The sequence below is a fragment of the Procambarus clarkii genome, chromosome 11 (assembly GCF_040958095.1).
Source record: "Procambarus clarkii isolate CNS0578487 chromosome 11, FALCON_Pclarkii_2.0, whole genome shotgun sequence".
Classification (NCBI taxonomy): Eukaryota; Metazoa; Arthropoda; class Malacostraca; order Decapoda; family Cambaridae; genus Procambarus; species Procambarus clarkii.
This window is the reverse complement of record NC_091160.1, coordinates 31,611,434-31,638,102: the sequence shown is the minus strand read 5'-3', so window position 1 is coordinate 31,638,102 and position 26,669 is coordinate 31,611,434. Positions and strand designations below refer to the sequence as shown.

The window sequence follows — 26,669 nt, the reverse complement described above, 5'->3', positions numbered from 1 at the left end:
CTGCTTGACAAGTCGTAGTTCTGCTTGACAAGTCGTAGTTCTCCTTGACTAGTCGTAGTTCTCCTTGACTAGTCGTAATTCTGCTTGACAAGTCGTAGTTCTCCTTGACTAGTCGTAGTTCTCCTTGACTAGTCGTAGTTCTCCTTGACTAGTCGTAGTTCTCCTTGACTAGTCGTAATTCTGCTTGACAAGTCCTAATGCTGCTTGACTCAACCGGAGTTACTGCTTTTTAATAGGTCGACGCGCATCTTGAGAGATATTGTATTGTATTTAAGAAGGTTGTATGACTTCTTACCTTGACAGGTTGTATTGCGTCTTGACTGGACGGGTTGTATTCCGTCTTGACTGGACGGGGTTGTATTGCGTCTTGACTGGACAGGTTGTATTGCGTCTTGACTGGACGGGTTGTATTGCGTCTTGACTAGACGGGTTGTATTGCGTCTTGACTGGACGGGTTGTATTGCGTCTTGACTGGACGGATTGTATTGCGTCTTGACTGGACGGGTTGCATTGTGTCTTGACTGGACGGGTTGTATTGCGTCTTGACTGGGCGGGTTATATTGCGTCTTGACTGGACGGGTTGTATTGTGTCTTGACTGGACGGGTTGTATTGGGTCTTGACTGGACGGGTTGTATTGTGTCTTGATTGGACGGGTTGTACTAGACAGTAAAGCAGGTACCGCTGCCAGTGGAGTGATAAGATCAAGGGTAGGGAAAGGATAGGATGCAATAGATAGCACGAAATCTTGCGGTCTTTTCAAACGCTATGAGTGTATCGAGGCACCACGCCGAAGATTGGAGACCTTGATGCATTCTTCGCCGTCTTGTTGTGTGTGTGTGTCACACCTTTGTGATGTCCCCCTGGGCCGCGTCAGGCGTCATGGGGACGGCCCGGCAGCGGGGCTTGCTCCTGTAGGTGCGCATCAGGAGCACGCCAAAGGCCAGCGCCCTGTAGCCCACAGTGAGACCGATGAGCAAGGCGAAGTCGAAGACCAAATTATCTTGGGAGAAGCCAAGGCGCTTGATGACTGCTTCGCCGTCCGCGAAGCAGGTCTTGACACCCGTGCAGGTGAGGTTGTGTACCCCGTCCCACTGGTTCACCACCAGCAGCTCGTTGCCCAAGCTGAACCACGACAGGTACTCGAAGGCCTTCAGCGGCCACGGCGTTGATCTACACCGAACAGAAAAGGAAAGTTAGAAAGTATGAATAGAAAATACGCCTGAAAGTGACAGAGATTACTTAAAAATAAGCTTCATAATGACTGATTATACATCACAAACTTGCAAGCCATCAAAGGTTTATATGGTCCACCATCACCTATACAAGCCGATTTGTTGTAAGCGTGATGGAGAGAATGTTGATGAAGAGGGCAGCACCTGATGTTGATGAAGAAGCCGCTGAAGATCATCAGTGGGAGGGTGGTGGGGCCCAGGAGAGTGAGGCCCATGTTGACGCTGGTGGAGACGCAGGACAACAGGTAACCTGTAACCCACCAGACAAAACATGACTTGCTCTACCGACCCTTGCAGTCAACGTCAGCACTTGAACACAACATTGTAATACATAGCGTAAGACTTCCCGTGTACAGAACGTTCCTCTATGTGTGAGTGTTCCTCTTTGTCTGACTGAGACAAACAAGGATGGAGGGTTACTGACTGAGACAAACAAGGATGGAGGGTTACTGACTGAGACAAACAAGGATGGAGGGTTACTGACTGAGATAAAACAAGGATGGAGGGTTACTGACCGAAGGAGACAGTGCACCAGGAGACGAGGACCGTGACCAGGGAACACAGGAGGAACCGCTCGAGACTTGGGTTGAGACCGATGGGGAAGTAGATGATGGCCGTATAGAAGAAGGCGTAGAGGGTGAAGAAGGGAATCTGCACCAAGTTTTTGGCCAAGAAGTAGACGTCGACGCGGTACATGCCGTTGTAGTGCTCCCTCAGGAAGAGTTCCTTCTGCGAGCAGAAGGTCTGCAAGCACAAGGCATCAACCCCAGTTAGACTGACGGTATCTGTTTATGGGACCACCAGACTGATGGTACTGGTGTGCTTTAGCAGGTGGAGACATAGGTGTGAGGGGGAAAAGCAATGCACTAAATATGCAAGGCAATATTCAGTACATTTATCTACTCAAACAATCACGGAAGTAAGTTGTTTGTAATAATATAATCTTAACGTAGTTACTGTATTTACAACACTGTAACGGGAAGATGTGAATCACAGCGACTTACATTGACGACAGTGGTAACGTTCTGGAAGGTCATGTTGGTGATTATAAGGAAGAGAACGCCGTTGATGTTGAAGACACCAATTTCGTTCATCTTCTGACCAAGATACAGCACTCCTATCAGCACCGCCAGGGCCTGCAGCATATCTTAATGGTTATTATAGTCTTCCACCACCACTACCACCACCACCACCACAACCACCACCACCACAACAGCAACCAGCACTGCCATCATCAACACCGCTTCCACCACCACCGACACTAATAAATCAATTAATGCAATAGAAACTAGAAACAAGAAGAGCCCCCCTCCCCGACTGACTATGCAGTTGTGTTCAATGAACACTTAGAAACTTTAGATTAAAAAAATGTTTGATCCCAAGTGAGCAAATTAATAGTATTTTAAATCTCTAAGTCTTCATAAAGAGAAATCCGCAATTGCGGAAGAATTTAGTTCAAGAGTTACACTAACAATACTCACCATGAGCTGGAAAAAACGGATTCTGACGAGGTGTGGTTCCCGCAGGACCTCAAGCCAAGCTCGCCACACCAGAGCCTGGAACTGGGCGCACCACGAGGTTTTGTAGGGCGAGGTGTCCTTCGGCTGGGTGCGGGTGCTGGAATCCTGGAAAGAGGGGGAATCCGGGAGCAGAATATTAGAATATGTACCCCACGCACGTCCTCTTGTCGGGGGGGTTTATAAGGTTTGAGTTACAGAGAGCGTTTAGCAAACCTGTATGTGAGGCGTGTGGTTGTTGAGGACGTCCTGGGTCATGGCCAGGCATAGTTCGCTGGCGTCGAAGACGTCGCAGATCATGGCTATCCTCCTCTGTGAGGACGACACCTTGCCAGGCTCCACAGACAGTTGGTCAATGAAGAAATCCGAGGGATTGAACTGCTCAGGACACCTCAGATTCAAACTAAATAAGACGAAAGTTGGTGAAAACTAGGTGATATGTCATTAGTAAAATCCTTATTATTTATCATTTAATTAATGACCTAATGGCATAGCTTTATAAATTCAACTTCGTTGTCTTAGAAGGTAGTCTTGAAGTATAATATATGACAATGTATAGTCGCCAGTCTTGTCAACCAGCGTCATATCTTGGTTGAGTTTGAGCTTACTTGTTGAAGAACTTGAGAGCCTCGTCAGTGCTGCCCAGGAAGGCGACGCGGCCCTCCGCCATCAGCAAGACGCGGTCGAACATGGCGTAGACCTCGGAGCTGGGCTGGTGGATGGTGGAGATGATGGTCTTGCCTCGCTCAGCCATGTTCTTCATCATGGCAACCACGTTCTGGGCCATGAAGGAGTCGAGGCCGGAGGTGGGCTCGTCGCAGAACATGAGAGACGGGTTGGTCAGCACCTGTCATAAGGAACATGATTGTTAGCACGTGTTATGAGAGGCAAGAGGAGGCGTTTGAGTGTGTCGTGGAGTAGTATGTGTAGCGGACGAGTGTGTGATCACTAACACAGTATGGAGTAACGCACCTCACAGGCGAAGCTGAGTCTCTTCTTCTCCCCGCCAGATATTCTCTTGCTCTCGGAGAAGCCGATGTATGTGTTCTCACACTTGGTCAGGCCCAGCTGCAGAAAACGAGATTTGCTGAGTTTGAGGATCTAAACAACGTCGTATCAGTTCTTGTCTTTAGAGTCACTGCAACCTACCCAGGCTTATACGCCCTGGAGAGGCCACTCTAGACCGATAACCAGAGCACAACTCCATAGTCTCCTGAGACTGATGGATGCCTACTATTATATTTATTACGTGCGCCTTACTCATTCTGTGAACGGCAGTGGGAAAGTTACACACTCACGCAATGGGCTTAGAGAGCACAGTAACTAAGTATTCTAGGACATGTGAAAACAAACAAAAAATAAACAAAATCTTAAAATAGCTTAGATTCGTACCATTTGTGAAGAGTTAATATTAAGGATACAATAGAGCAAGAGCCGCTGCACGACAGCGCCGTCTACGTCGACGTGCTCACCTCCATGATGACTTGGTTCACCCGCCTGACTCGCTCGTCGTACGACAGCTGGTGGTCCATGCGCAGCAGTGCCTGGCAGTACAAGAACATCCTCTGTTAGACCCATTAATGACTACCATTGCAACTGCAAAATATTGAGACTTCTAACATTGTCTATTCACGAACCATTCTCAAATTTTATATATTTTATTTTTGATCGGTAACCTTATGACTTCCGTATTGTCGGGCCAACTACTGACCTTCCCCAGAATGCTGCCCACAACAGCTCTCTAATTCCCGGGCACTTAGGCGAACAGATGCATCAGGTGAAAAGAAACATGCTCAACCGTCTCAGTCCCTCAGATGTGAGAGGACTACATAGACTGTACCTGTAGTGTAGCAGAGGTGGGTGGACACACCTGGAAGATGAGTTGCTCCCTCACAGTGAGGGTGCCGACGAAGAGGTCGTCCTGCTGGACGTAAGCGGAGCGGCTGGTGAGGTCCTCGGGGTCAACACGAGACCCGTTGACGAATATGTCGCCGGTGACGCGCAGCTTGTCGTTGTTGCGGTGAGTGAGGACGTTGAGGAGCGTCGTCTTGCCGGCCCCCGACGCCCCCATGATGGCCAGCAGCTCCCCGGGGCGGCAGATCCCGGTCACTGCAACATGGTAGACTCAAATGGGAGCTGCTGCAAGTTATATTTCTGGCTGATCCAAGCCGGAAATATGTGTAATATCGCAGGAGCACACACACGCGCGCTGGGTAAAACTGTGTTGCGTTACAGTTAGTAATGTTGTTGAAGACCTGGGAGAGTGTACACCTTGTGTCTCCTCTCCTGCACACTTGGAGTACTTTATGTGTGTGTACTTTGTGCAGCATCCACCTGTACTTTATTGTCCCGTGTTAAAATAACTTGATCCAGGATGTGAGAGTTTGGCAGACACGGCTAATTGTTGCTTTGGTTCAAGTGTCACCTTGCTCCCACAGTGTCACCTTGTGTTACGAACCCAAGTTCATCATCACAGCATGGAGCAGTGACATCAACGCCATCTGTGAGTCCGCTCCCGAAACCCCCCACAACATGGACGACGCCATCTAGGGGCGACAGGAATATACCGGCAAGAGACGATAGATTCCTGTTCTAGTCAGCTCGTGAGGTAGCTGGTGCTGACCTCTAGTGAGGTGATGTTTAGAAAAGCAGCGCCATCTATCATAAGCGGAGTTGGATGTATGTGTCTAAGCCAGTAAGTGATGTTTCCCAGTGGTCCCATGTAGTGTCCCAGTGTACTGATGACGTGTCTGTATTCACAGAGTCGACGTAGGGCAGCTGTGATGTAAGGACAGGCAGTCTACCCAGGGCAGCCAAGGTCTCTACACCAGACTGCTTTAAGGAAGCAGTGAGCCGCCGCCAGAAGAGAACTGAAGTGTTCTACTGTCCACCTGTGGAGTGGCAGTGACGGGATTCGCCATACCCGGGGCTGGCTAGTAGAAGAGACAACTGACTGTGGTGCCGAAGAGGAGAGTAACCAGCGAGTTGCACGAAGCTCCTGCCTAGGGCTCAATACCCTAGTATCTGCAAGTGAAGTGGCCCAGCAGCGCGAAGCTGATTGGTACCTGCCAGCAACAGGCTGGTCTGTGGTTGTGGGCCTTCACGAAGAGGCACTTAGTGGGATTGTGGCTTGGCTGGCCCGTGGCCAGTGTAGACTCATTGTTGTTTCCCGGTACCCACTGAGAGAAGTACCACGGATGAGAAAACACGGTACAAGACTGCATCGATTGAGCTTCGCCGAGTGTTTAGTGTCTTCTGAGAGAGACGTTGGTGTACATATAGTGTAGTAATACTTCCTTTAAGAGTTTTATATATATATATATATATATATATATATATATATATATATATATATATATATATGGATAAAGTGATGAACTGTTGTATTTAATGTACCTCCCCCTTTTGTTTTACTTGCATTACTGCGCTCACCCCTTGAAAGCCTCTACTAACTTGGGGCCAGATACCAGAACTTTAGTACCATCAGAAAAGAACCCAGTTGCGACGCATTGTGGCCGTAACACCTTGCCTCAGAGTGTCACCTTGCTCCCACAGTGTCACCTTGCTCCCACAGTGTCACCTTGCTCCCACAGTGTCACCTAGCCCCCACAGTGTCACCTAGCCCCCACAGTCACCTAGCCCCCTCTGTGTCACCTTGCCCGCACAGTGTCACCTTGCCCCCACAGTGTCACCTTGCCTGCACAGTGTCACCTTGCCTGCACAGTGTCACCTTGCCTGCACAGTGTCACCTGGCCCCACAGTGTCACCTGGCCCCACAGTGTCACCTGGCCCCACAGTGTCACCTGGCCCCACAGTGTCACCTGGCCCCCACAGTGTCACCTTGCCCCCCACAGTGTCACCTTGCCCCCCACAGTGTCACCTTGCCCCCACAGTGTCACCTTGCCCCCCACAGTGTCACCTTGCCCCCACAGTGTCACCTTGCCCCCACAGTGTCACCTTGCCCCCACAGTGTCACCTGGCCCCCACAGTGTCACCTTGCCCCCCACATTGTCACCTTGCCCCCCACAGTGTCACCTTGCTCTCACAGTGTCACCTTGCCCCCCACAATGTCACCTTGCCCCCCACAATGTCACCTTGCCCCACAGTGTCACCTTGCCCCCCACAGTGTCACCTTGCCCCACAGTGTCACCTTGCCCCACAGTGTCACCTTGCCCCACAGTGTCACCTTGCCCCACAGTGTCACCTTCCCCCACAGTGTCACCTTGCCCCCACAGTGTCACCTTGCCCCCAAAGTGTATTCACCTCTACTGAACAGTGTCAGGAATCATCAATCACTTAAGTGCTCACTAACGAAACCTCTACATCTTGCCTTCATCATGGCGGCTTTGTTTATATATAATAAACAGTTATCGAGCCAGGCAGCGCTGGGAGGTCGTCCTCGAACCGGGTTATTATCGTTATGGACAACCTCCTGAGAGAGGCAGCATCCACCCTCCCTCCTAAGAGAGGCATCATCCACCCTCCCTCCTAAGAGAGGCATCATCCACCCTCCCTCCTAAGAGAGGCATCATCCACCCTCCCTCCTAAGAGAGGCATCATCCACCCTCCCTCCTAAGAGAGGCATCATCCACCCTCCCTCCTAAGAGAGGCATCATCCACCCTCCCTCCTAAGAGAGGCATCATCCACCCTCCCTCCTAAGAGAGGCATCATCCACCCTCCCTCCTAAGAGAGGCATCATCCACCCTTCCTCCTAAGAGAGGCATCATCCACCCTTCCTCCTAAGAGAGACATCATCCACCCTTCCTCCTAAGAGAGACATCATCCACCCTCCCTCCTAAGAGAGAGGCATCATCCACCCTCCCTCGCCCAACACTGGTAGGTCGGTACTCACCATTCTTGAGGATGTGGACTTGTGAGGCGGCGTTGTGACTGGTGGAGGATGTAGGAGGCCCCTGACACCTACGGGGCAGCACCCCGGCGCTGATGAAGACGTTGACGGCGTCCCAGGTGTAGGTGATGGGGTCCGGGGCCCCCGTCATCACCAGGGACCCGTCACTGGTGCTGCTGGACGGCACCTGTCCCCCCTCGCTCACCTGCGGGGCACCTTTGAGTAATTAACCTTCCCACACTAGCGGATTGGGGGAGGTGATTATCTGGAGAAAGAGCTAAGCCAGTGTGACTATTCAGCACCTGGATGGGCGAAGACAGCCTTAAGAGCCAGGGTGAAGACAGCCTTAAGAGCCAGGGTGAAGACAGCCATAAGAGCCAGGGTGAAGACAGCCTTAAGAGCCAGGGTGAAGACAGCCTTAAGAGCCAGGGTGAAGACAGCCTTATGAGCCAGGGTGAAGACAGCCATAAGAGCCAGGGTGAAGACAGCCATAAGAGCCAGGGTGAAGACAGCCTTATGAGCCAGGGTGAAGACAGCCTTAAGAGCCAAGGTGAAGACAGCCATAAGAGCCAGGGTGAAGACAGCCTTATGAGCCAGGGTGAAGACAGCCTTAAGAGCCAGGGTGAAGACAGCCTTAAGAGCCAAGGTGAAGACAGCCTTATGAGCCAAGGTGAAGACAGCCTTATGAGCCAAGGTGAAGACAGCCTTAAGAGCCAGGGTGAAGACAGCCTTAAGAGCCAGGGTGAAGACAGCCATAAGAGCCAGGGTGAAGACAGCCTTAAGAGCCTGGGTGAAGACAGCCTTAAGAGCCAGGGTGAAGACAGCCATAAGAGCCAGGGTGAAGACAGCCATAAGAGCCAGGGTGAAGACAGCCATAAGAGCCAGGGTGAAGACAGCCTTAAGAGCCTGGGTGAAGACAGCCTTAAGAGCCAGGGTGAAGACAGCTATAAGAGCCAGGGTGAAGACAGCCATAAGAGCCAGGGTGAAGACAGCCATAAGAGCCAGGGTGAAGACAGCCTTAAGAGCCAGGGTGAAGACAGCCTTAAGAGCCAGGGTGAAGACAGCCATAAGAGCCAGGGTGAAGACAGCCATAAGAGCCAGGGTGAAGACAACCTTAAGAGCCAGGGTGAAGACAGCCTTAAGAGCCAGGGTGAAGACAGCCTTAAGAGCCTGGGTGAAGACAGCCATAAGAGCCAGGGTGAAGACAGCCATAAGAGCCAGGGTGAAGACAACCTTAAGAGCCAGGGTGAAGACAGCCATAAGAGCCAGGGTGAAGACAGGGGACCTCTGGGGACCTCTGTCATCACTATCCTGGAGATCACTGTCATCACTATCTGGGGGATCACAGTCATCACTATCCTGGGGACCTCTGTCATCAGTATCCTGGGGACACACACCGACCCCCAGCAGGTGTTGGATGATAGTGACACACACACACACCGACCCCCAGCAGGTGTTGGATGATAGTGTCACACTCACCGACCCCCAGCAGGTGTTGGATGATACTGACACACACACTCACCGACCCCCAGCAGGTGTTGGATGATAGTGACACACACACACACCGACCCCCAGCAGGTCGTGGATGATAGTGTCGCACTCACCGACCCCCAGCAGGTGTTGGATGATAGGGACACATTCACACACCCCCAGCAGGTGTTGGATGATACTGACACACACACTCACCGACCCCCAGCAGGTGTTGGATGATAGTGTCGCACTCACCGAACCCCAGCAGGTGTTGGATGATAGTGTCGCACTCACCGACCCCCACAGGTGTTGGATGATACTGACACACACTCACCGACCCCCAGCAGGTGTTGGATGATACTGACACACACTCACCGACCCCCAGCAGGTGTTGGATGATACTGACACACACTCACCCACCCCCAGCAGGTGTTGGATGATAGTGTCACACTCACCGACGCCAACAGGTGTTGATTCCATGACTGCTGGCAGGTTTTGGACCTGAGGAGGTCTGTGAGGAGAGCGTTGGCCATCAGTGTGTGGTGGTGGTGGGCGACGCTGCTGGCACCAGCTCCCAGCACGACTGACCACTCCGGCCTCCTGGGACCACCTCCCAGATCACCTCCACACTCTTGGTGGCCAAAATAGAGTGGGGAGGATTCTGGACCACGGAGAGAGAGAGAGAGAGAGAGAGAGAGGGAGAGGGAGAGGGAGAGAGAGAGAGAGAGTAAAAAGTTAGCAAATTTGTTAAACATGAACGGCCATTTGTAAAACCATGTTGCGACTCATTTATTAATTTGTGTTTTTCAAGATGAAGACGAATTTTATTTGCAATTATCGATTCAAGTAACTTTCCCACAATATACGTTAGGCTAATTGGTCGATAGTTTGACGCAAGTGATCTATCTCCTTTCTTAAAAATTGGTATCACATTAGCAACTTTCCAAAACTCTGGCACTCTGCCTAACTCTATTAATTTATTAAATATGGTAGACAGTGGGTCGCAAAGCTCATCTTTGCATTCTTTAAGCACCCTGGCAAACACTTCATCCGGCCCTGGGGATTTGTTTGGTTTGAGTTTAACTATTTGTTTAAGAACATCCTCCCTGGTAACTGTTAAACTCGTCAACCTGTCCTCGTCCCCACCCACATAGACTTGTTCGGCTGAAGGCATATTGTTAAGTTCCTCTTTAGTAAATACAGATACAAAATATTTATTAAAAATACTAATCATCTCTTCATCATTATCTGTTATTTGACCTGTCTCAGTTTTTATAGTCCCTCCTGGCTGTGAGGCTGGGCTTCTATAGCCCCTCCTAGCTGTGAGGCTGGGCTTCTATAGTCCCTCCTATCTGTGAGGCTGGGCTTCTATAGTCCCTCCTATCTGTGAGGCTGGGCTTCTATAGTCCCTCCTGGCTGTGAGGCTGGGCTTCTATAGTCCCTCCTAGCTGTGAGGCTGGGCTTCTATAGTCCCTCCGATCTGTGAGGCTGGGCTTCTATAGTCCCTCCTAGCTGTGAGGCTGGGCTTCTATAGTCCCTCCTGGCTGTGAGGCTGGGCTTCTATAGTCCCTCCTAGCTGTGAGGCTGGGCTTCTATAGTCCCTCCTAGCTGTGAGGCTGGGCTTCTATAGTCCCTCCGATCTGTGAGGCTGGGCTTCTATAGTCCCTCCTAGCTGTGAGGCTGGGCTTCTATAGTCCCTCCTAGCTGTGAGGCTGGGCTTCTATAGTCCCTCCTGGCTGTGAGGCTGGGCTTCTATAGTCCCTCCTAGCTGTGAGGCTGGGCTTCTATAGTCCCTCCTATCTGTGAGGCTGGGCTTCTATAGTCCCTCCTGGCTGTGAGGCTGGGCTTCTATAGTCCCTCCTATCTGTGAGGCTGGGCTTCTATAGTCCCTCCTGGCTGTGAGGCTCAGCTTCTATAGTCCCTCCTATCTGTGAGGCTGGGCTTCTATAGTCCCTCCTGGCTGTGAGGCTGGGCTTCTATAGTCCCTCCTATCTGTGAGGCTCAGCTTCTATAGTCCCTCCTATCTGTGAGGCTGGGCTTCTATAGTCCCTCCTATCTGTGAGGCTGGGCTTCTATAGTCCCTCCTAGCTGTGAGGCTTCTATAGTCCCTCCTATCTGTGAGGCTGGGCTTCTATAGTCCCTCCTGGCTGTGAGGCTGGGCTTCTATAGTCCCTCCTAGCTGTGAGGCTCAGCTTCTATAGTCCCTCCTATCTGTGAGGCTGGGCTTCTATAGTCCCTCCTATCTGTGAGGCTCAGCTTCTATAGTCCCTCCTATCTGTGAGGCTGGGCTTCTATAGTCCCTCCTAGCTGTGAGGCTTCTATAGTCCCTCCTAGCTGTGAGGCTGGGCTTCTATAGTCCCTCCTATCTGTGAGGCTGGGCTTCTATAGTCCCTCCTAGCTGTGAGGCTGGGCTTCTATAGTCCCTCCTAGCTGTGAGGCTTCTATAGTCCCTCCTAGCTGTGAGGCTGGGCTTCTATAGTCCCTCCTATCTGTGAGGCTGGGCTTCTATAGTCCCTCCTGGCTGTGAGGCTTCTATAGCCCCTCCTAGCTGTGAGGCTGGGCTTCTATAGTCCCTCCTAGCTGTGAGGCTTCTATAGCCCCTCCTAGTTGTGAGGCTGGGCTTCTATAGTCCCTCCTGGCTGTGAGGCTTCTATAGCCCCTCCTAGCTGTGAGGCTGGGCTTCTATAGTCCCTCCTAGCTGTGAGGCTTCTATAGTCCCTCCTAGCTGTGAGGCTTCTATAGTCCCTCCTAGCTGTGAGGCTTCTATAGTCCCTCCTATCTGTGAGGCTGGGCTTCTATAGTCCCTCCTGGCTGTGAGGCTTCTATAGCCCCTCCTAGTTGTGAGGCTTCTATAGTCCCTCCTAGCTGTGAGGCTGGGCTTCTATAGTCCCTCCTAGCTGTGAGGCTGGGCTTCTATAGTCCCTCCTAGCTGTGAGGCTGGGCTTCTATAGTCCCTCCTAGCTGTGAGGCTTCTATAGTCCCTCCTATCTGTGAGGCTGGGCTTCTATAGTCCCTCCTAGCTGTGAGGCTTCTATAGTCCCTCCTAGCTGTGAGGCTTCTATAGTCCCTCCTAGCTGTGAGGCTGGGCTTCTATAGTCCCTCCTAGCTGTGAGGCTGGGCTTCTATAGTCCCTCCTAGCTGTGAGGCTGGGCTTCTATAGTCCCTCCTGGCTGTGAGGCTTCTATAGCCCCTCCTAGCTGTGAGGCTAGGCTTCTAAAGTCCCTCCTAGCTGTAAGGCTGGGCTTCTATAGTCCCTCCTAGCTGTGAGGCTGGGCTTCTATAGTCCCTCCTAGCTGTGAGGCTGGGCTTCTATAGCCCCTCCTAGCTGTGAGGCTCAGCTTCTATAGCCCCTCCTAGCTGTGAGGCTGGGCTTCTATAGTCCCTCCTAGCTGTGAGGCTGGGCTTCTATAGTCCCTCCTAGCTGTGAGGCTGGGCTTCTATAGTCCCTCCTAGCTGTGAGGCTGGGCTTCTATATTCCCTTCTAGCTGTGAGGTTCAGCTTCTATAGCCCCTCCTAGCTGTGAGGCTGGGCTTCTATAGTCACTCCTAGCTGTGAGGCTCAGCTTTTATAGCCCCACCTAGCTGTAAGGCTGGGCTTCTATAGTCCCTCCTAGCTGTAAGGCTGGGCTTCTATAGTCCCTCCTAGCTGTGAGGCTCAGCTTCTATAGTCCCTCCTAGCTGTAAGGCTGGGCTTCTATAATCCCTCCTAGCTTTGAGGCTCAGCTTTTATAGCCCCTCCTAGCTGTGAGGCTGGGCTTCTATAGTCACTCCTAGCTGTGAGGCTCAGCTTTTATAGCCCCACCTAGCTGTAAGGCTGGGCTTCTATAGTCCCTCCTAGCTGTGAGGTTCAGCTTCTATAGCCCCTCCTAGCTGTGAGGCTGGGCGTCTCTAGTCCCTCCTAGCTGTGAGGCTGGGCTTCTATAGCCCCTCCTAGCTGTGAGGCTGAGCTTCTATAGTCCCTCCTAGCTGTGAGGCTGGGCTTCTATAGTCCCTCCTAGCTGTGAGGCTCAGCTTCTATAGTCCCTCCTAGCTGTGAGGCTCAGCTTCTATAGTCCCTCCTAGCTGTGAGGCTGGGCTTCTATAGTCCCTCCTAGCTGTGAGGCTGGGCTTCTATAGTCCCTCCTAGCTGTAAGGCTGGGCTTCTATAGTCCCTCCTAGCTGTGAGGCTCAGCTTCTATAGTCCCTCCTAGCTGTGAGGCTCAGCTTCTATAGTCCCTCCTAGCTGTGAGGCTGGGCTTCTATAGTCCCTCCTAGCTGTGAGGCTCAGCTTCTATAGTCCCTCCTAGCTGTGAGGCTCAGCTTCTATAGTCCCTCCTAGCTGTGAGGCTGGGCTTCTATAGTCCCTCCTAGCTGTGAGGCTGGGCTTCTATAGTCCCTAGTAGCTGTGAGGCTGAGCTTCTATAGTCCCTCCTAGCTGTGAGGCTCAGCTTCTATAGCCCCTCCTAGCTGTGAGGCTGGGCGTCTCTAGTCCCTCCTGGCTATAGGCCACCGTCACCCATCCTGTGATTGGCCACACCGCAATAGGTGTGGAGATCTAAGGAGACATACACAGGATTAAGAGGTTAATTCTCTGGTCACTCACAGATGACTGTCACTGGTCACTCACAGATGACTGTCACTGTCTGGTCACTCACAGATGACTGTCACTGTCTGGTCAGTCACAGATGACTGCCACTGGTCACTCACAGATGACTGTCACTGTCTGGTCACTCACAGATGACTGTCACTGTCTAGTCAGCCTGGTCACTAACTGGGCTCTGAGTGGTCTCTATCTAGGCACTAACTGGTAACTCACTGATAACTGTCAGTGACTCGTCACTGACTGATCACTAAGTTGTCACTGACTGATCACTAAGTTGTCACTGACTGATCACTAAGTTGTCACTGACTGATCACTAAGTTGTCACTGACTGATCACTACGTTGTCACTGACTGATCATTAAGTTGTCACCGACTGATCACTAAGTAATCACTTAGCTTCTACTGACTGATCACTAAGTTGTCACCGGCTGATCACTAAGTTGTCATTGACTGATCACTAAGTAATCACTTAGTTGTCACCGACTGATCACTAAGTAAACACTTAGTTGTCACCGACTGATCACTAAGTAATCACTTAGTTGTCACCGACTGATCACTAAGTAATCACTAAGTTGTCGCAGACTGACTAATAGGATAGGAATTGCCCAACTTAATAAATGAAAATAATTTTATTATGAAAAGATACATCATGTGATATCTTGACAAGTCTTAATGCTGCTTGACAAGTCGTAGTTCTGCTTGACAAGTCGTAGTTCTGCTTGACTAGTCGTAGTTCTCCTTGACAAGTCGTAGTTCTGCTTGACTAGTCGTAGTTCTCCTTGACAAGTCGTAGTTCTCCTTGACAAGTCGTAGTTCTGCTTGACTAGTCGTAGTTCTCCTTGACAAGTCGTAGTTCTCCTTGACAAGTCGTAGTTCTGCTTGACTAGTCGTAGTTCTCCTTGACTAGTCGTAGTTCTCCTTGACTAGTCGTAGTTCTGCTTGACTAGTCGTAGTTCTACTTGACAAGTCGTAGTTCTCCTTGACAAGTCGTAGTTCTCCTTGACAAGTCGTAGTTCTGCTTGACTAGTCGTAGTTCTCCTTGACAAGTCGTAGTTCTCCTTGACAAGTCGTAGTTCTGCTTGACTAGTCGTAGTTCTCCTTGACAAGTCGTAGTTCTCCTTGACTAGTCGTAGTTCTGCTTGACAAGTCGTAGTTCTCATTGACTAGTCGTAGTTCTGCTTGACTAGTCGTAGTTCTGCTTGACTAGTCGTAGTTCTCCTTGACTAGTCGTAGTTCTGCTTGACAAGTCGTAGTTCTCCTTGACTAGTCGTAGTTCTGCTTGACAAGTCGTAGTTCTCCTTGACTAGTCGTAGTTCTGCTTGACTAGTCGTAGTTCTGCTTGACTAGTCGTAGTTCTCCTTGACTAGTCGTAGTTCTGCTTGACAAGTCGTAGTTCTCCTTGACTAGTCGTAGTTCTGCTTGACTAGTCGTAGTTCTCCTTGACTAGTCGTAGTTCTGCTTGACAAGTCGTAGTTCTGCTTGACTAGTCGTAGTTCTGCTTGACTAGTCGTAGTTCTGCTTGACTAGTCGTAGTTCTGCTTGACAAGTCGTAGTTCTGCTTGACTAGTCGTAGTTCTGCTTGACTAGTCGTAGTTCTGCTTGACAAGTCGTAGTTCTCCTTGACTAGTCGTAGTTCTCCTTGACTAGTCGTAGTTCTGCTTGACTAGTCGTAGTTCTCCTTGACAAGTCGTAGTTCTCCTTGACAAGTCGTAGTTCTCCTTGACAAGTCGTAGTTCTCCTTGACAAGTCGTAGTTCTCCTTGACTAGTCGTAGTTCTGCTTGACTAGTCGTAGTTCTCCTTGACTAGTCGTAGTTCTCCTTGACTAGTCGTAGTTCTCCTTGACTAGTCGTAGTTCTCCTTGACTAGTCGTAGTTCTCCTTGACTAGTCGTAGTTCTCCTTGACTAGTCGTAGTTCTCCTTGACTAGTCGTAGTTCTCCTTGACTAGTCGTAGTTCTGCTTGACTAGTCGTAGTTCTGCTTGACTAGTCGTAGTTCTGCTTGACTAGTCGTAGTTCTCCTTGACAAGTCGTAGTTCTCCTTGACAAGTCGTAGTTCTCCTTGACAAGTCGTAGTTCTCCTTGACAAGTCGTAGTTCTCCTTGACAAGTCGTAGTTCTCCTTGACAAGTCGTAGTTCTCCTTGACTAGTCGTAGTTCTCCTTGACTAGTCGTAGTTCTCCTTGACTAGTCGTAGTTCTCCTTGACAAGTCGTAGTTCTCCTTGACAAGTCGTAGTTCTGCTTGACAAGTCCTAATGCTGCTTGACTCAACCGGAGTTACTGCTTTTTAATAGGTCGACGCGCATCTTGAGAGGTATTGTATTGTATTTAAGAAGGTTGTATGACTTCTTACCTTGACAGGTTGCATTGCGTCTTGACTGGACGGGTTGTATTCCGTCTTGACTGGACGGGGTTGTATTGCGTCTTGACTGGACAGTTGTATTGCGTCTTGACTGGACGGGTTGTATTGCGTCTTGACTGGACGGATTGTATTGCGTCTTGACTGGACGGATTGTATTGCGTCTTGACTGGACGGGTTGTATTGCGTCTTGACTGGACGGATTGTATTGCGTCTTGACTGGACGGGTTGTATTGTGTCTTGACTGGACGGGTTGTATTGGGTCTTGACTGGACGGGTTGTATTGCGTCTTGACTGGACGGATTGTATTGCGTCTTGACTGGACGGGTTGTATTGTGTCTTGACTGGACGGGTTGTATTGCGTCTTGACTGGACGGGTTATATTGCGTCTTGACTGGACGGGTTGTATTGTGTCTTGACTGGACGGGTTGTATTGGGTCTTGACTGGACGGGTTGTATTGTGTCTTGATTGGACGGGTTGTACTAGACAGTAAAGCAGGTACCGCTGCCAGTGGAGTGATAAGATCAAGGGTAGGGAAAGGATAGGATGCAATAGATAGCACGAAATCTTGCGGTCTTTTCAAACTCTATGAGTGTATCGAGGCACCACGCCGAAGATTGGAGACCTTGATGCATTCTTCGCCGTCTTGTTGTGTGTGTGTGTCACACCTTTGTGATGTCCCCCTGGGCCGCGTCAGGCGTCATGGGGACGGCCCGGCAGCGGGGCTTGCTCCTGTAGGTGCGCATCAGGAGCACGCCAAAGGCCAGCGCCCTGTAGCCCACAGTAAGACCGATGAGCAAGGCGAAGTCGAAGACCAAATTATCTTGGGAGAAGCCAAGGCGCTTGATGACTGCTTCGCCGTCCGCGAAGCAGGTCTTGACCCCCGTGCAGGTGAGGTTGTGTACCCCGTCCCACTGGTTCACCACCAGCAGCTCGTTGCCCAAGCTGAACCACGACAGGTACTCGAAGGCCTTCAGCGGCCACGGCGTTGATCTACAACGAACAGAAAAGGAGAGTTAGAAATTATGAATAGAAAATACGCCTGAAAGTGACAGAGATTACTTTAAAATGAGCTTCATATTGACTGATTATACATCACAAATCTGCAAGCCATCAAAGGTTTATATGGTCCACCATCACCTATACAAGCCGATTTGTTGTAAGCGTGATGGAGAGAATGTTGATGAAGAGGGCAGCACCTGATGTTGATGAAGAAGCCGCTGAAGATCATCAGTGGGAGGGTGGTGGGGCCCAGGAGAGTGAGGCCCATGTTGACGCTGGTGGAGACGCAGGACAACAGGTAACCTGTAACCCACCAGACAAAACATGACTTGCTCTACCGACCCTTGCAGTCAACGTCAGCACTTGAACACAACATTGTAATACATAGCGTAAGACTTCCCCGTGTACAGAACGTTCCTCTATATGTGAGTGTTCCTCTTTGTCTGACTGAGGCAGACATAGATGGAGGGTTACTGACTGAGGAAGACAAGGATGGAGGGTTACTGACTGAGACAAACAAGGATGGAGGGTTACTGACTGAGATAAAACAAGGATGGAGGGTTACTGACCGAAGGAGACAGTGCACCAGGAGACGAGGACCGTGACCAGGGAACACAGGAGGAACCGCTCGAGACTTGGGTTGAGACCGATGGGGAAGTAGATGATGGCCGTATAGAAGAAGGCGTAGAGGGTGAAGAAGGGAATCTGCACCAAGTTTTTGGCCAAGAAGTAGACGTCGACGCGGTACATGCCATTGTAGTGCTCCCTCAGGAAGAGTTCCTTCTGCGAGCAGAAGGTCTGCAAGCACAAGGCATCAACCCCAGTTAGACTGACGGTATCTGGTTATGGGACCACCAGACTGATGGTACTGGTGTGCTTTAGCAGGTGGAGACATAGGTGTGAGGGGGAAAAGCAATGCACTAAATATGCAAGGCAATATTCAGTTCATTTATCTACTCAAACAATCACGGAAATAAGTTGTTTGTAACAATATATTATTAACGTAGTTACTGTATTTACAACACTGTAACGGGAAGATGTGAATCATAGGGACTTACATTGACGACAGTGGTGACGTTCTGGAAGGTCATGTTGATGATTATAAGGAAGAGAACGCCGTTGATGTTGAAGACACCAATTTCATTCATCTTCTGACCAAGATACAGCACTCCTATCAGCACCGCCAGGGCCTGCAGCATATCATAATGCTTATTATAGTCTTCCACCACCACTACCACCACCACAACCACCACCATCACAACAGCAACCAGCACTGCCATCATCAACACCGCTTCCACCACCACCGACACTAATAAATCAATTAATGCAATAGAAACTAGAAACAAGAAGAGCCCCCCCCTCCCCGACTGACTATGCAGTTGTGTTCAATGAACACTTAGAAACTTTAGATTAAACAAATGTTTGATCCCAAGTGAGCAAATTAATAGTATTTTAAATCTCCAAGTCCTCATAAAGAGAAATCCGCAAATGCGGAAGAATTTAGTTCAAGAGTTACACTAACAATACTCACCATGAGCTGGAAAAAACGGATTCTGACGAGGTGTGGTTCCCGCAGAACCTCAAGCCAAGCTCGCCACACCAGAGCCTGGAACTGGGCGCACCACGATGCTTTGTAGGGCGAGGTGTCCTTGGGCTCGGTGCGGGTGCTGGAATCCTGGAAAGAGGGGGAATCCGGGAGCAGAATATTAGAATATGTACCCCACGCACGTCCTCTTGTCGGGGGGTTTATAGGGTTTGAGTTACAGAGAGCGTTTAGCAAACCTGTATGTGAGGCGTGTGGTTGTTGAGGACGTCCTGGGTCATGGCCAGGCATAGTTCGCTGGCGTCGAAGACGTCGCAGATCATGGCTATCCTCCTCTGTGAGGACGACACCTTGCCAGGCTCCACAGACAGTTGGTCAATGAAGAAATCCGAGGGATTGAACTGCTCAGGACACCTCAGATTCAAACTAAATAAGACGAAAGTTGGTGAAAACTAGGTGATATGTCATTAGTAAAATTCTTATTATTTATCATTTAATTAATGACCTAATGGCATAGCTTTATAAATTCAACTTCGTTGTCTTAGAAGGTAGTCTTGAAGTATAATATATGACAATGTATAGTCGCCAGTCTAGTCAGCCAGCGTCATATCTTGGTTGAGTTTGATCTTACTTGTTGAAGAACTTGAGAGCCTCGTCAGTGCTGCCAAGGAAGGCGACGCGGCCCTCCGCCATCAACAAGACGCGGTCGAACATGGCGTAGACCTCGGAGCTGGGCTGGTGGATGGTGGAGATGATGGTCTTGCCTCGCTCAGCCATGTTCTTCATCATGGCAACCACGTTCTGGGCCATGAAGGAGTCGAGGCCGGAGGTGGGCTCGTCGCAGAACATGAGTGACGGGTTGGTCAGCACCTGTCATAAGGAACAAGATTGTTAGCACGTGTTATGAGAGGCAAGAGGAGGCGTTTGAGTGTGTCGTGGAGTAGTATGTGTAGCGGACGAGTGTGTGATCACTAACACAGTATGGAGTAACGCACCTCACAGGCGAAGCTGAGTCTCTTCTTCTCCCCGCCAGATATTCTCTTGCTCTCGGAGAAGCCGATGTATGTGTTCTCACACTTGGTCAGGCCCAGCTGCAGAAAACGAGATTTGCTGAGTTTGTGGATCTAAACAACGTCGTATCAGTTCTTGTCTTTGCAGTCACTGCAACCTACCCAGGCTTTACGCCTTGGAGAGGCCACTCTAGACCGATAACCAGAGCACAACTCCATAGTCTCCTGAGACTGATGGATGCCTACTATTATATTTATTACGTGCGCCTTACTCATTCTGTGAACGGCAGTGGGAAAGTTACACACTCACGCAATGGGCGTAGAGAGCACAGTAACTAAGTATTCTAGGACATGTGAAAGCAAACAAAAAAATAAACAAAATCTTAAAATAGCTTAGATTCGTAGTATTTGTGAAGAGTTAATATTAAGGATACAATAGAGTAAGAGCCGCTGCACGATGGCGCCGTCTACGTCGACGTGCTCACCTCCATGATGACTTGGTTCACCCGCCTGACTCGCTCGTCGTACGACAGCTGGTAGTCCATGCGCAGCAGTGCCTGGCAGTACAAGAACATCCTCTGTTAGACCCATTAATGACTACCATTGCAACTGCAAAATATTGAGACTTCTAACATTGTCTATTCACGAACCATTCTCAAATTTTATATATTTTATTTTTGATCGGTAACCTTATGACTTCCGTATTGTCGGGCCAACTACTGACCTTCCCCAGAATGCTGCCCACAACAGCTCTCTAATTCCCGGGCACTTAGGCGAACAGATGCATCAGGTGAAAAGAAACATGCTCAACCGTCTCAGTCCCTCAGATGTGAGAGGACTACATAGACTGTACCTGTAGTGTAGCAGAGGTGGGTGGACACACCTGGAAGATGAGTTGCTCCCTCACAGTGAGGGTGCCGACGAAGAGGTCGTCCTGCTGGACGTAAGCGGAGCGGCTGGTGAGGTCCTCGGGGTCAACACGAGACCCGTTGACGAATATGTCGCCGGTGACGCGCAGCTTGTCGTTGTTGCGGTGCGTGAGGACGTTGAGGAGCGTCGTCTTGCCGGCCCCCGACGCCCCCATGATGGCCAGCAGCTCCCCGGGGCGGCAGATCCCGGTCACTGCAACATGGTAGACTCAAATGGGAGCTGCTGCAAGTTATATTTCTGGCTGATCCAAGCCGGAAATATGTGTAATATCGCAGGAGCACACACACGCGCGCTGGGTAAAACTGTGTTGCGTTACAGTTAGTAATGTTGTTGAAGACCTGGGAGAGTGTACACCTTGTGTCTCCTCTCCTGCACACTTGGAGTACTTTATGTGTGTGTACTTTGTGCAGCATCCACCTGTACTTTATTCTCCCGTGTTAAAATAACTTGATCCAGGATGTGAGAGTTTGGCAGACACGGCTAATTGTTGCTTTGGTTCAAGTGTCACCTTGCTCCCACAGTGTCACCTTGTGTTACGAACCCAAGTTAATCATCACAGCATGGAGCAGTGACATCAACGCCATCTGTGAGTCCGCTCCCGAAACCCCCCACAACATGGACGACGCCATCTAGGGGCGACAGGAATATACCGGCAAGAGACGATAGATTCCTGTTCTAGTCAGCTCGTGAGGTAGCTGGTGCTGACCTCTAGTGAGGTGATGTTTAGAAAAGCAGCGCTATCTATCATAAGCGGAGTTGGATGTATGTGTCTAAGCCAGTAAGTGATGTTTCCCAGTGGTCCCATGTAGTGTCCCAGTGTACTGATGACGTGTCTGTATTCACAGAGTCGACGTAGGGCTGCTGTGATGTAAGGACAGGCAGTCTACCCAGGGCAGCCAAGGTCTCTACACCAGACTGCTTTAAGGAAGCAGTGAGCCGCCGCCAGAAGAGAACTGAAGTGTTCTACTGTCCACCTGTGGAGTGGCAGTGACGGGATTCGCCATACCCGGGGCTGGCTAGTAGAAGAGACAACTGACTGTGGTGCCGAAGAGGAGAGTAACCAGCGAGTTGCACGAAGCTCCTGCCTAGGGCTCAATACCCTAGTATCTGCAAGTGAAGTGGCCCAGCAGCGCGAAGCTGATTGGTACCTGCCAGCAACAGGCTGGTCTGTGGTTGTGGGCCTTCACGAAGAGGCACTTAGTGGGATTGTGGCTTGGCTGGCCCGTGGCCAGTGTAGACTCATTGTTGTTTCCCGGTACCCACTGAGAGAAGTACCACGGATGAGAAAACACGGTACAAGACTGCATCGATTGAGCTTCGCCGAGTGTTTAGTGTCTTCTGAGAGAGACGTTGGTGTACATATAGTGTAGTAATACTTCCTTTTAAGAGTTTTATATATATATATATATGTATATATATATATATGTATATATATATATATATGTATATATATATATATATATATATATATATATATATATATATATATATATATATATATATGGATAAAGTGATGAACTGTTGTATTTAATGTACCTCCCCCTTTTGTTTTACTTGCATTACTGCGCTCACCCCTTGAAAGCCTCTACTAACTTGGGGCCAGATACCTGAACTTTAGTACCATCAGAAAAGAACCCAGTTGCGACGCATTGTGGTCGTAACACCTTGCCTCAGAGTGTCACCTTGCTCCCACAGTGTCACCTTGCTCCCACAGTGTCACCTTGCTCCCACAGTGTCACCTAGCCCCCACAGTGTCACCTAGCCCCCACAGTCACCTAGCCCCCACTGTGTCACCTTGCCCGCACAGTGTCACCTTGCCCCCACAGTGTCACCTAGCCCCCACAGTGTCACCTTGCCTGCACAGTGTCACCTTGCCCCCACAGTGTCACCTTGCTCCCACAGTGTCACCTGGCCCCACAGTGTCACCTGGCCCCACAGTGTCACCTGGCCCCCACAGTGTCACCTTGCCCCCCACAGTGTCACCTTGCCCCCCACAGTGTCACCTTGCCCCCACAGTGTCACCTTGCCCCCCACAGTGTCACCTTGCCCCCACAGTGTCACCTTGCCCCCACAGTGTCACCTGGCCCCCACAGTGTCACCTTGCCCCCCACAGTGTCACCTTGCCCCCCACAGTGTCACCTTGCTCTCACAGTGTCACCTTGCCCCCCACAATGTCACCTTGCCCCACAGTGTCACCTTGCCCCCCACAGTGTCACCTTGCTCTCACAGTGTCACCTTGCCCCCCACAATGTCACCTTGCCCCACAGTGTCACCTTGCCCCACAGTGTCACCTTCCCCCACAGTGTCACCTTGCCCCCACAGTGTATTCACCTCTACTGAACAGTGTCAGGAATCATCAATCACTTAAGTGCTCACTAACGAAACCTCTACATCTTGCCTTCATCATGGCGGCTTTGTTTATATATAATAAACAGTTATCGAGCCAGGCAGCGCTGGGAGGTCGTCCTCGAACCGGGTTATTATCGTTATGGACAACCTCCTGAGAGAGGCATCATCCACCCTCCCTCCTGAGAGAGGCAGCATCCACCCTCCCTCCTGAGAGAGGCAGCATCCACCCTCCCTCCTGAGAGAGGCATCATCCACCCTCCCTCCTGAGAGAGGCATCATCCACCCTCCCTCCTAAGAGAGGCATCATCCACCCTCCCTCCTGAGAGAGGCATCATCCACCCTCCCTCCTGAGAGAGGCATCATCCACCCTCCCTCCTGAGAGAGGCATCATCCACCCTCCCTCCTGAGAGAGGCAGCATCCACCCTCCCTCCTGAGAGAGGCATCATCCACCCTCCCTCCTGAGAGAGGCATCATCCACCCTCCCTCCTGAGAGAGGCATCATCCACCCTCCCTCCTGAGAGAGGCAGAATCCACCCTCCCTCCTAAGAGAGGCATCATCCACCCTCTCTCCTAAGAGAGGCATCATCCACCCTCCCTCCTAAGAGAGGCATCATCCACCCTCTCTCCTAAGAGAGGCAGCATCCACCCTCCCTCCTAAGAGAGGCATCATCCACCCTCCCTCCTAAGAGAGGCATCATCCACCCTCCCTCCTAAGAGAGAGGCATCATCCACCCTCCCTCCTAAGAGAGAGGCATCATCCACCCTCCCTCCTAAGAGAGAGGCATCATCCACCCTCCCTCCTAAGAGAGAGGCATCATCCACCCTCCCTCCTAAGAGAGAGGCATCATCCACCCTCCCTCCTAAGAGAGAGGCATCATCCACCCTCCCTCCTAAGAGAGAGGCATCATCCACCCTCCCTCCTAAGAGAGACATCATCCACCCTTCCTCCTAAGAGAGGCATCATCCACCCTCCCTCCTAAGAGAGAGGCATCATCCACCCTCCCTCCTAAGAGAGAGGCATCATCCACCCTCCCTCCTAAGAGAGACATCATCCACCCTTCCTCCTAAGAGAGGCATCATCCACCCTCCCTCCTAAGAGAGAGGCATCATCCACCCTCCCTCACCCAACACTGGTAGGTCGGTACTCACCATTCTTGAGGATGTGGACTTGTGAGGCGGCGTTGCGACTGGTGGAGGGTGAAGGAGGCCCCTGACACCTGCGAGGCAGCACCCCGGCGCTGATGAAGACGTTGACGGCGTCCCAGGTGTAGGTGATGGGGTCCGGGGCCCCCGTCATCACCAGGGACCCGTCACTGGTGCTGCTGGACGGCACCTGTCCCCCCTCGCTCACCTGCGGGGCACCTTTGAGTAATTAATCTTCCCACACTAGCGGATTGGGGAGGTGATTATCTGGAGAAAGAGCTAAGCCAGTGTGACTGTTCAGCAACTGGATTGGTGAAGACAGCCTTAAGAGCCAGGGTGAAGGCAGCCTTAAGAGCCAGGGTGAAGACAGCCATAAGAGCCAGGGTGAAGACAGGGGACCTCTGGGGACCTCTGTCATCACTATCCTGGAGATCACTCTCATCACTATCTGGGGGATCACAGTCATCACTATCCTGGGGACCTCTGTCATCACTATCCTGGGGACACACACCGACCCCCCAGCAGGTGTTGGATGATAGTGACACACTCACCGACGCCAGCAGGTGTTGGATGATACTGACACACACACCGACCCCCAGCAGGTGTTGGATGATAGTGACACACTCACCGACGCCAGCAGGTGTTGGATGATACTGACACACACACACCGACGCCAGCAGGTGTTGGATGATACTGACACACACACACCGACCCCCAGCAGGTGTTGGATGATACTGACACACACACACCGACCCCCAGCAGGTGTTGGATGATACTGACACACACACACCGACCCCCAGCAGGTGTTGGATGATACTGACACACACACCGACCCCCAGCAGGTGTTGGATGATACTGACACACACACCGACCCCCAGCAGGTGTTGGATGATAGTGTCACACTCACCGACCCCCAGCAGGTGTTGGATGATAGTGACACACTCACCGACCCCCAGCAGGTGTTGGATGATACTGACACACACACCGACCCCCAGCAGGTGTTGGATGATACTGACACACACACACGGACCCCCAGCAGGTGTTGGATGATAGTGACACACTCACCGACCCCCAGCAGGTGTTGGATGATAGTGACACACTCACTGACCCCCAGCAGGTGTTGGATGATAGTGACACACTCACCGACCCCCAGCAGGTGTTGGATGATAGTGACACACTCACCGACCCCCAGCAGGTGTTGGATGATAGTGACACACTCACCGACCCCCAGCAGGTGTTGGATGATAGTGACACACTCACCGACCCCCAGCAGGTGTTGGATGATAGTGACACACTCACCGACCCCCAGCAGGTGTTGGATGATAGTGACACACTCACCGACGCCAGCAGGTGTTGGATGATACTGACACACACACACCGACGCCAGCAGGTGTTGGATGATACTGACACACACACACCGACCCCCAGCAGGTGTTGGATGATACTGACACACACACACACCGACCCCCAGCAGGTGTTGGATGATACTGACACACACACACCGACCCCCAGCAGGTGTTGGATGATACTGACACACACACACCGACCCCCAGCAGGTGTTGGATGATACTGACACACACACCGACCCCCAGCAGGTGTTGGATGATAGTGACACACTCACCGACGCCAGCAGGTGTTGGATGATACTGACACACACACACCGACGCCAGCAGGTGTTGGATGATACTGACACACACACACCGACCCCCAGCAGGTGTTGGATGATACTGACACACACACCGACCCCCAGCAGGTGTTGGATGAAACTGACACACACACACCGACGCCAGCAGGTGTTGGATGATACTGACACACACACACCGACCCCCAGCAGGTGTTGGATGATACTGATACACACACACCGACCCCCAGCAGGTGTTGGATGATACTGATACACACACACCGACCCCCAGCAGGTGTTGGATGATACTGACACACACACACCGACCCCCAGCAGGTGTTGGATGATACTGACACACTCACCGACCCCCAGCAGGTGTTGGATGATACTGACACACTCACCGACCCCCAGCAGGTGTTGGATGATACTGACACACTCACCGACCCCCAGCAGGTGTTGGATGATACTGACACACACACACCGACCCCCAGCAGGTGTTGGATGATAGTGACACTCACACCTACCCCCAGCAGGTGTTGGATGATACTGACACACACACACCGACCCCCAGCAGGTGTTGGATGATAGTGACACACACACCTACCCCCAGCAGGTGTTGGATGATAGTGACACACACACACGGACCCCCAGCAGGTGTTGGATGATAGTGTCACACTCACCGACGCCAGCAGGTGTTGATTCCATGACTGCTGGCAGGTTTTAGACCTGAGGAGGTCTGTGAGGAGAGCGTTGGCCATCAGTGTGGTGGTGGTGGTGGGCGACGCTGCTGGCACCAGCTCCCAGCACGACTGACCACTCCGGCCTCCTGGGACCACCTCCCAGATCACCTCCACACTCTTGGTGGCCAAAATAGAGTGGGGAGGATTCTGGACCACGGGGAGCGAGAGAGAGAGAGAGAGAGAGAGAGAGAGAGAGAGAGAGAGAGAGAGAGAGAGAGAGAGAGAGAGAGAGAGAGAGAGAGAGAGAGAGAGAGAGAGTCCTTGAAGGTAAGGTCAGACCATATAAGGATAACAGGTATATATATAAGCCATTGTGTTATATA

General features: G+C 51.1%; 2 protein-coding genes across 3 annotated transcripts in view; both read right to left on the bottom strand.

Annotated features, from left to right (window-relative positions):
* LOC123758499 (ABC transporter G family member 6) overlaps positions 1-9,680 on the bottom strand; it is a 75,336-nt gene extending 65,656 nt beyond the window's left edge. The window contains exons 1-12 of the mRNA XM_069323018.1: positions 9,526-9,680; positions 7,604-7,805; positions 4,621-4,859; positions 4,223-4,294; positions 3,723-3,818; positions 3,359-3,597; positions 2,967-3,153; positions 2,715-2,858; positions 2,238-2,369; positions 1,749-1,977; positions 1,378-1,483; positions 847-1,171 (exon numbers count right to left, since the gene is read on the bottom strand). Of these exons, the coding sequence (XP_069179119.1) occupies positions 847-1,171; positions 1,378-1,483; positions 1,749-1,977; positions 2,238-2,369; positions 2,715-2,858; positions 2,967-3,153; positions 3,359-3,597; positions 3,723-3,818; positions 4,223-4,294; positions 4,621-4,859; positions 7,604-7,805; positions 9,526-9,603 (2,049 nt within the window). The 5' untranslated portion in view covers positions 9,604-9,680. The remainder of the gene's footprint in view (positions 1-846; positions 1,172-1,377; positions 1,484-1,748; positions 1,978-2,237; positions 2,370-2,714; positions 2,859-2,966; positions 3,154-3,358; positions 3,598-3,722; positions 3,819-4,222; positions 4,295-4,620; positions 4,860-7,603; positions 7,806-9,525) is intronic.
* Positions 9,681-15,813: 6,133 nt separating this feature from the next.
* Positions 15,814-26,489, bottom strand: LOC138363412 (protein white-like). 2 transcript variants are annotated; one of them, XM_069322486.1, is made up of 12 exons: positions 26,287-26,486; positions 23,992-24,193; positions 20,446-20,684; positions 20,048-20,119; positions 19,548-19,643; positions 19,184-19,422; positions 18,792-18,978; positions 18,541-18,684; positions 18,068-18,199; positions 17,579-17,807; positions 17,207-17,312; positions 15,814-17,000 (listed from the first exon to the last, which is right to left on the bottom strand). In XM_069322486.1, exons 1-12 carry the CDS (start codon positions 26,362-26,364, stop codon positions 16,670-16,672), a joined length of 2,055 nt encoding a protein of 684 aa, XP_069178587.1. In that variant the 5' UTR covers positions 26,365-26,486; the 3' UTR covers positions 15,814-16,669. The 2 variants fall into 2 exon arrangements, with proteins under 2 accessions (XP_069178587.1, XP_069178588.1); XM_069322487.1 differs by having other exon boundaries at positions 16,850-17,000; positions 17,148-17,312; positions 26,287-26,489.
* Positions 26,490-26,669: the final 180 nt, after the last annotated feature.

Coding starts and splice junctions, on each gene's coding strand:
- LOC138363412 (XM_069322486.1), bottom strand. CDS start 26,364: ATGGCCAACGCTCTCCTCACAGACCTCCTCAGGTCTAAAACCTGCCAG. Junction 20,120..20,445: donor GGGAGCAACTCATCTTCCAG/GTGTGTCCACCC, acceptor TTGTACTGCCAG/GCACTGCTGCGCATGGACTA. Junction 18,685..18,791: donor ACCACACGCCTCACATACAG/GTTTGCTAAACG, acceptor CCCTCTTTCCAG/GATTCCAGCACCCGCACCGA.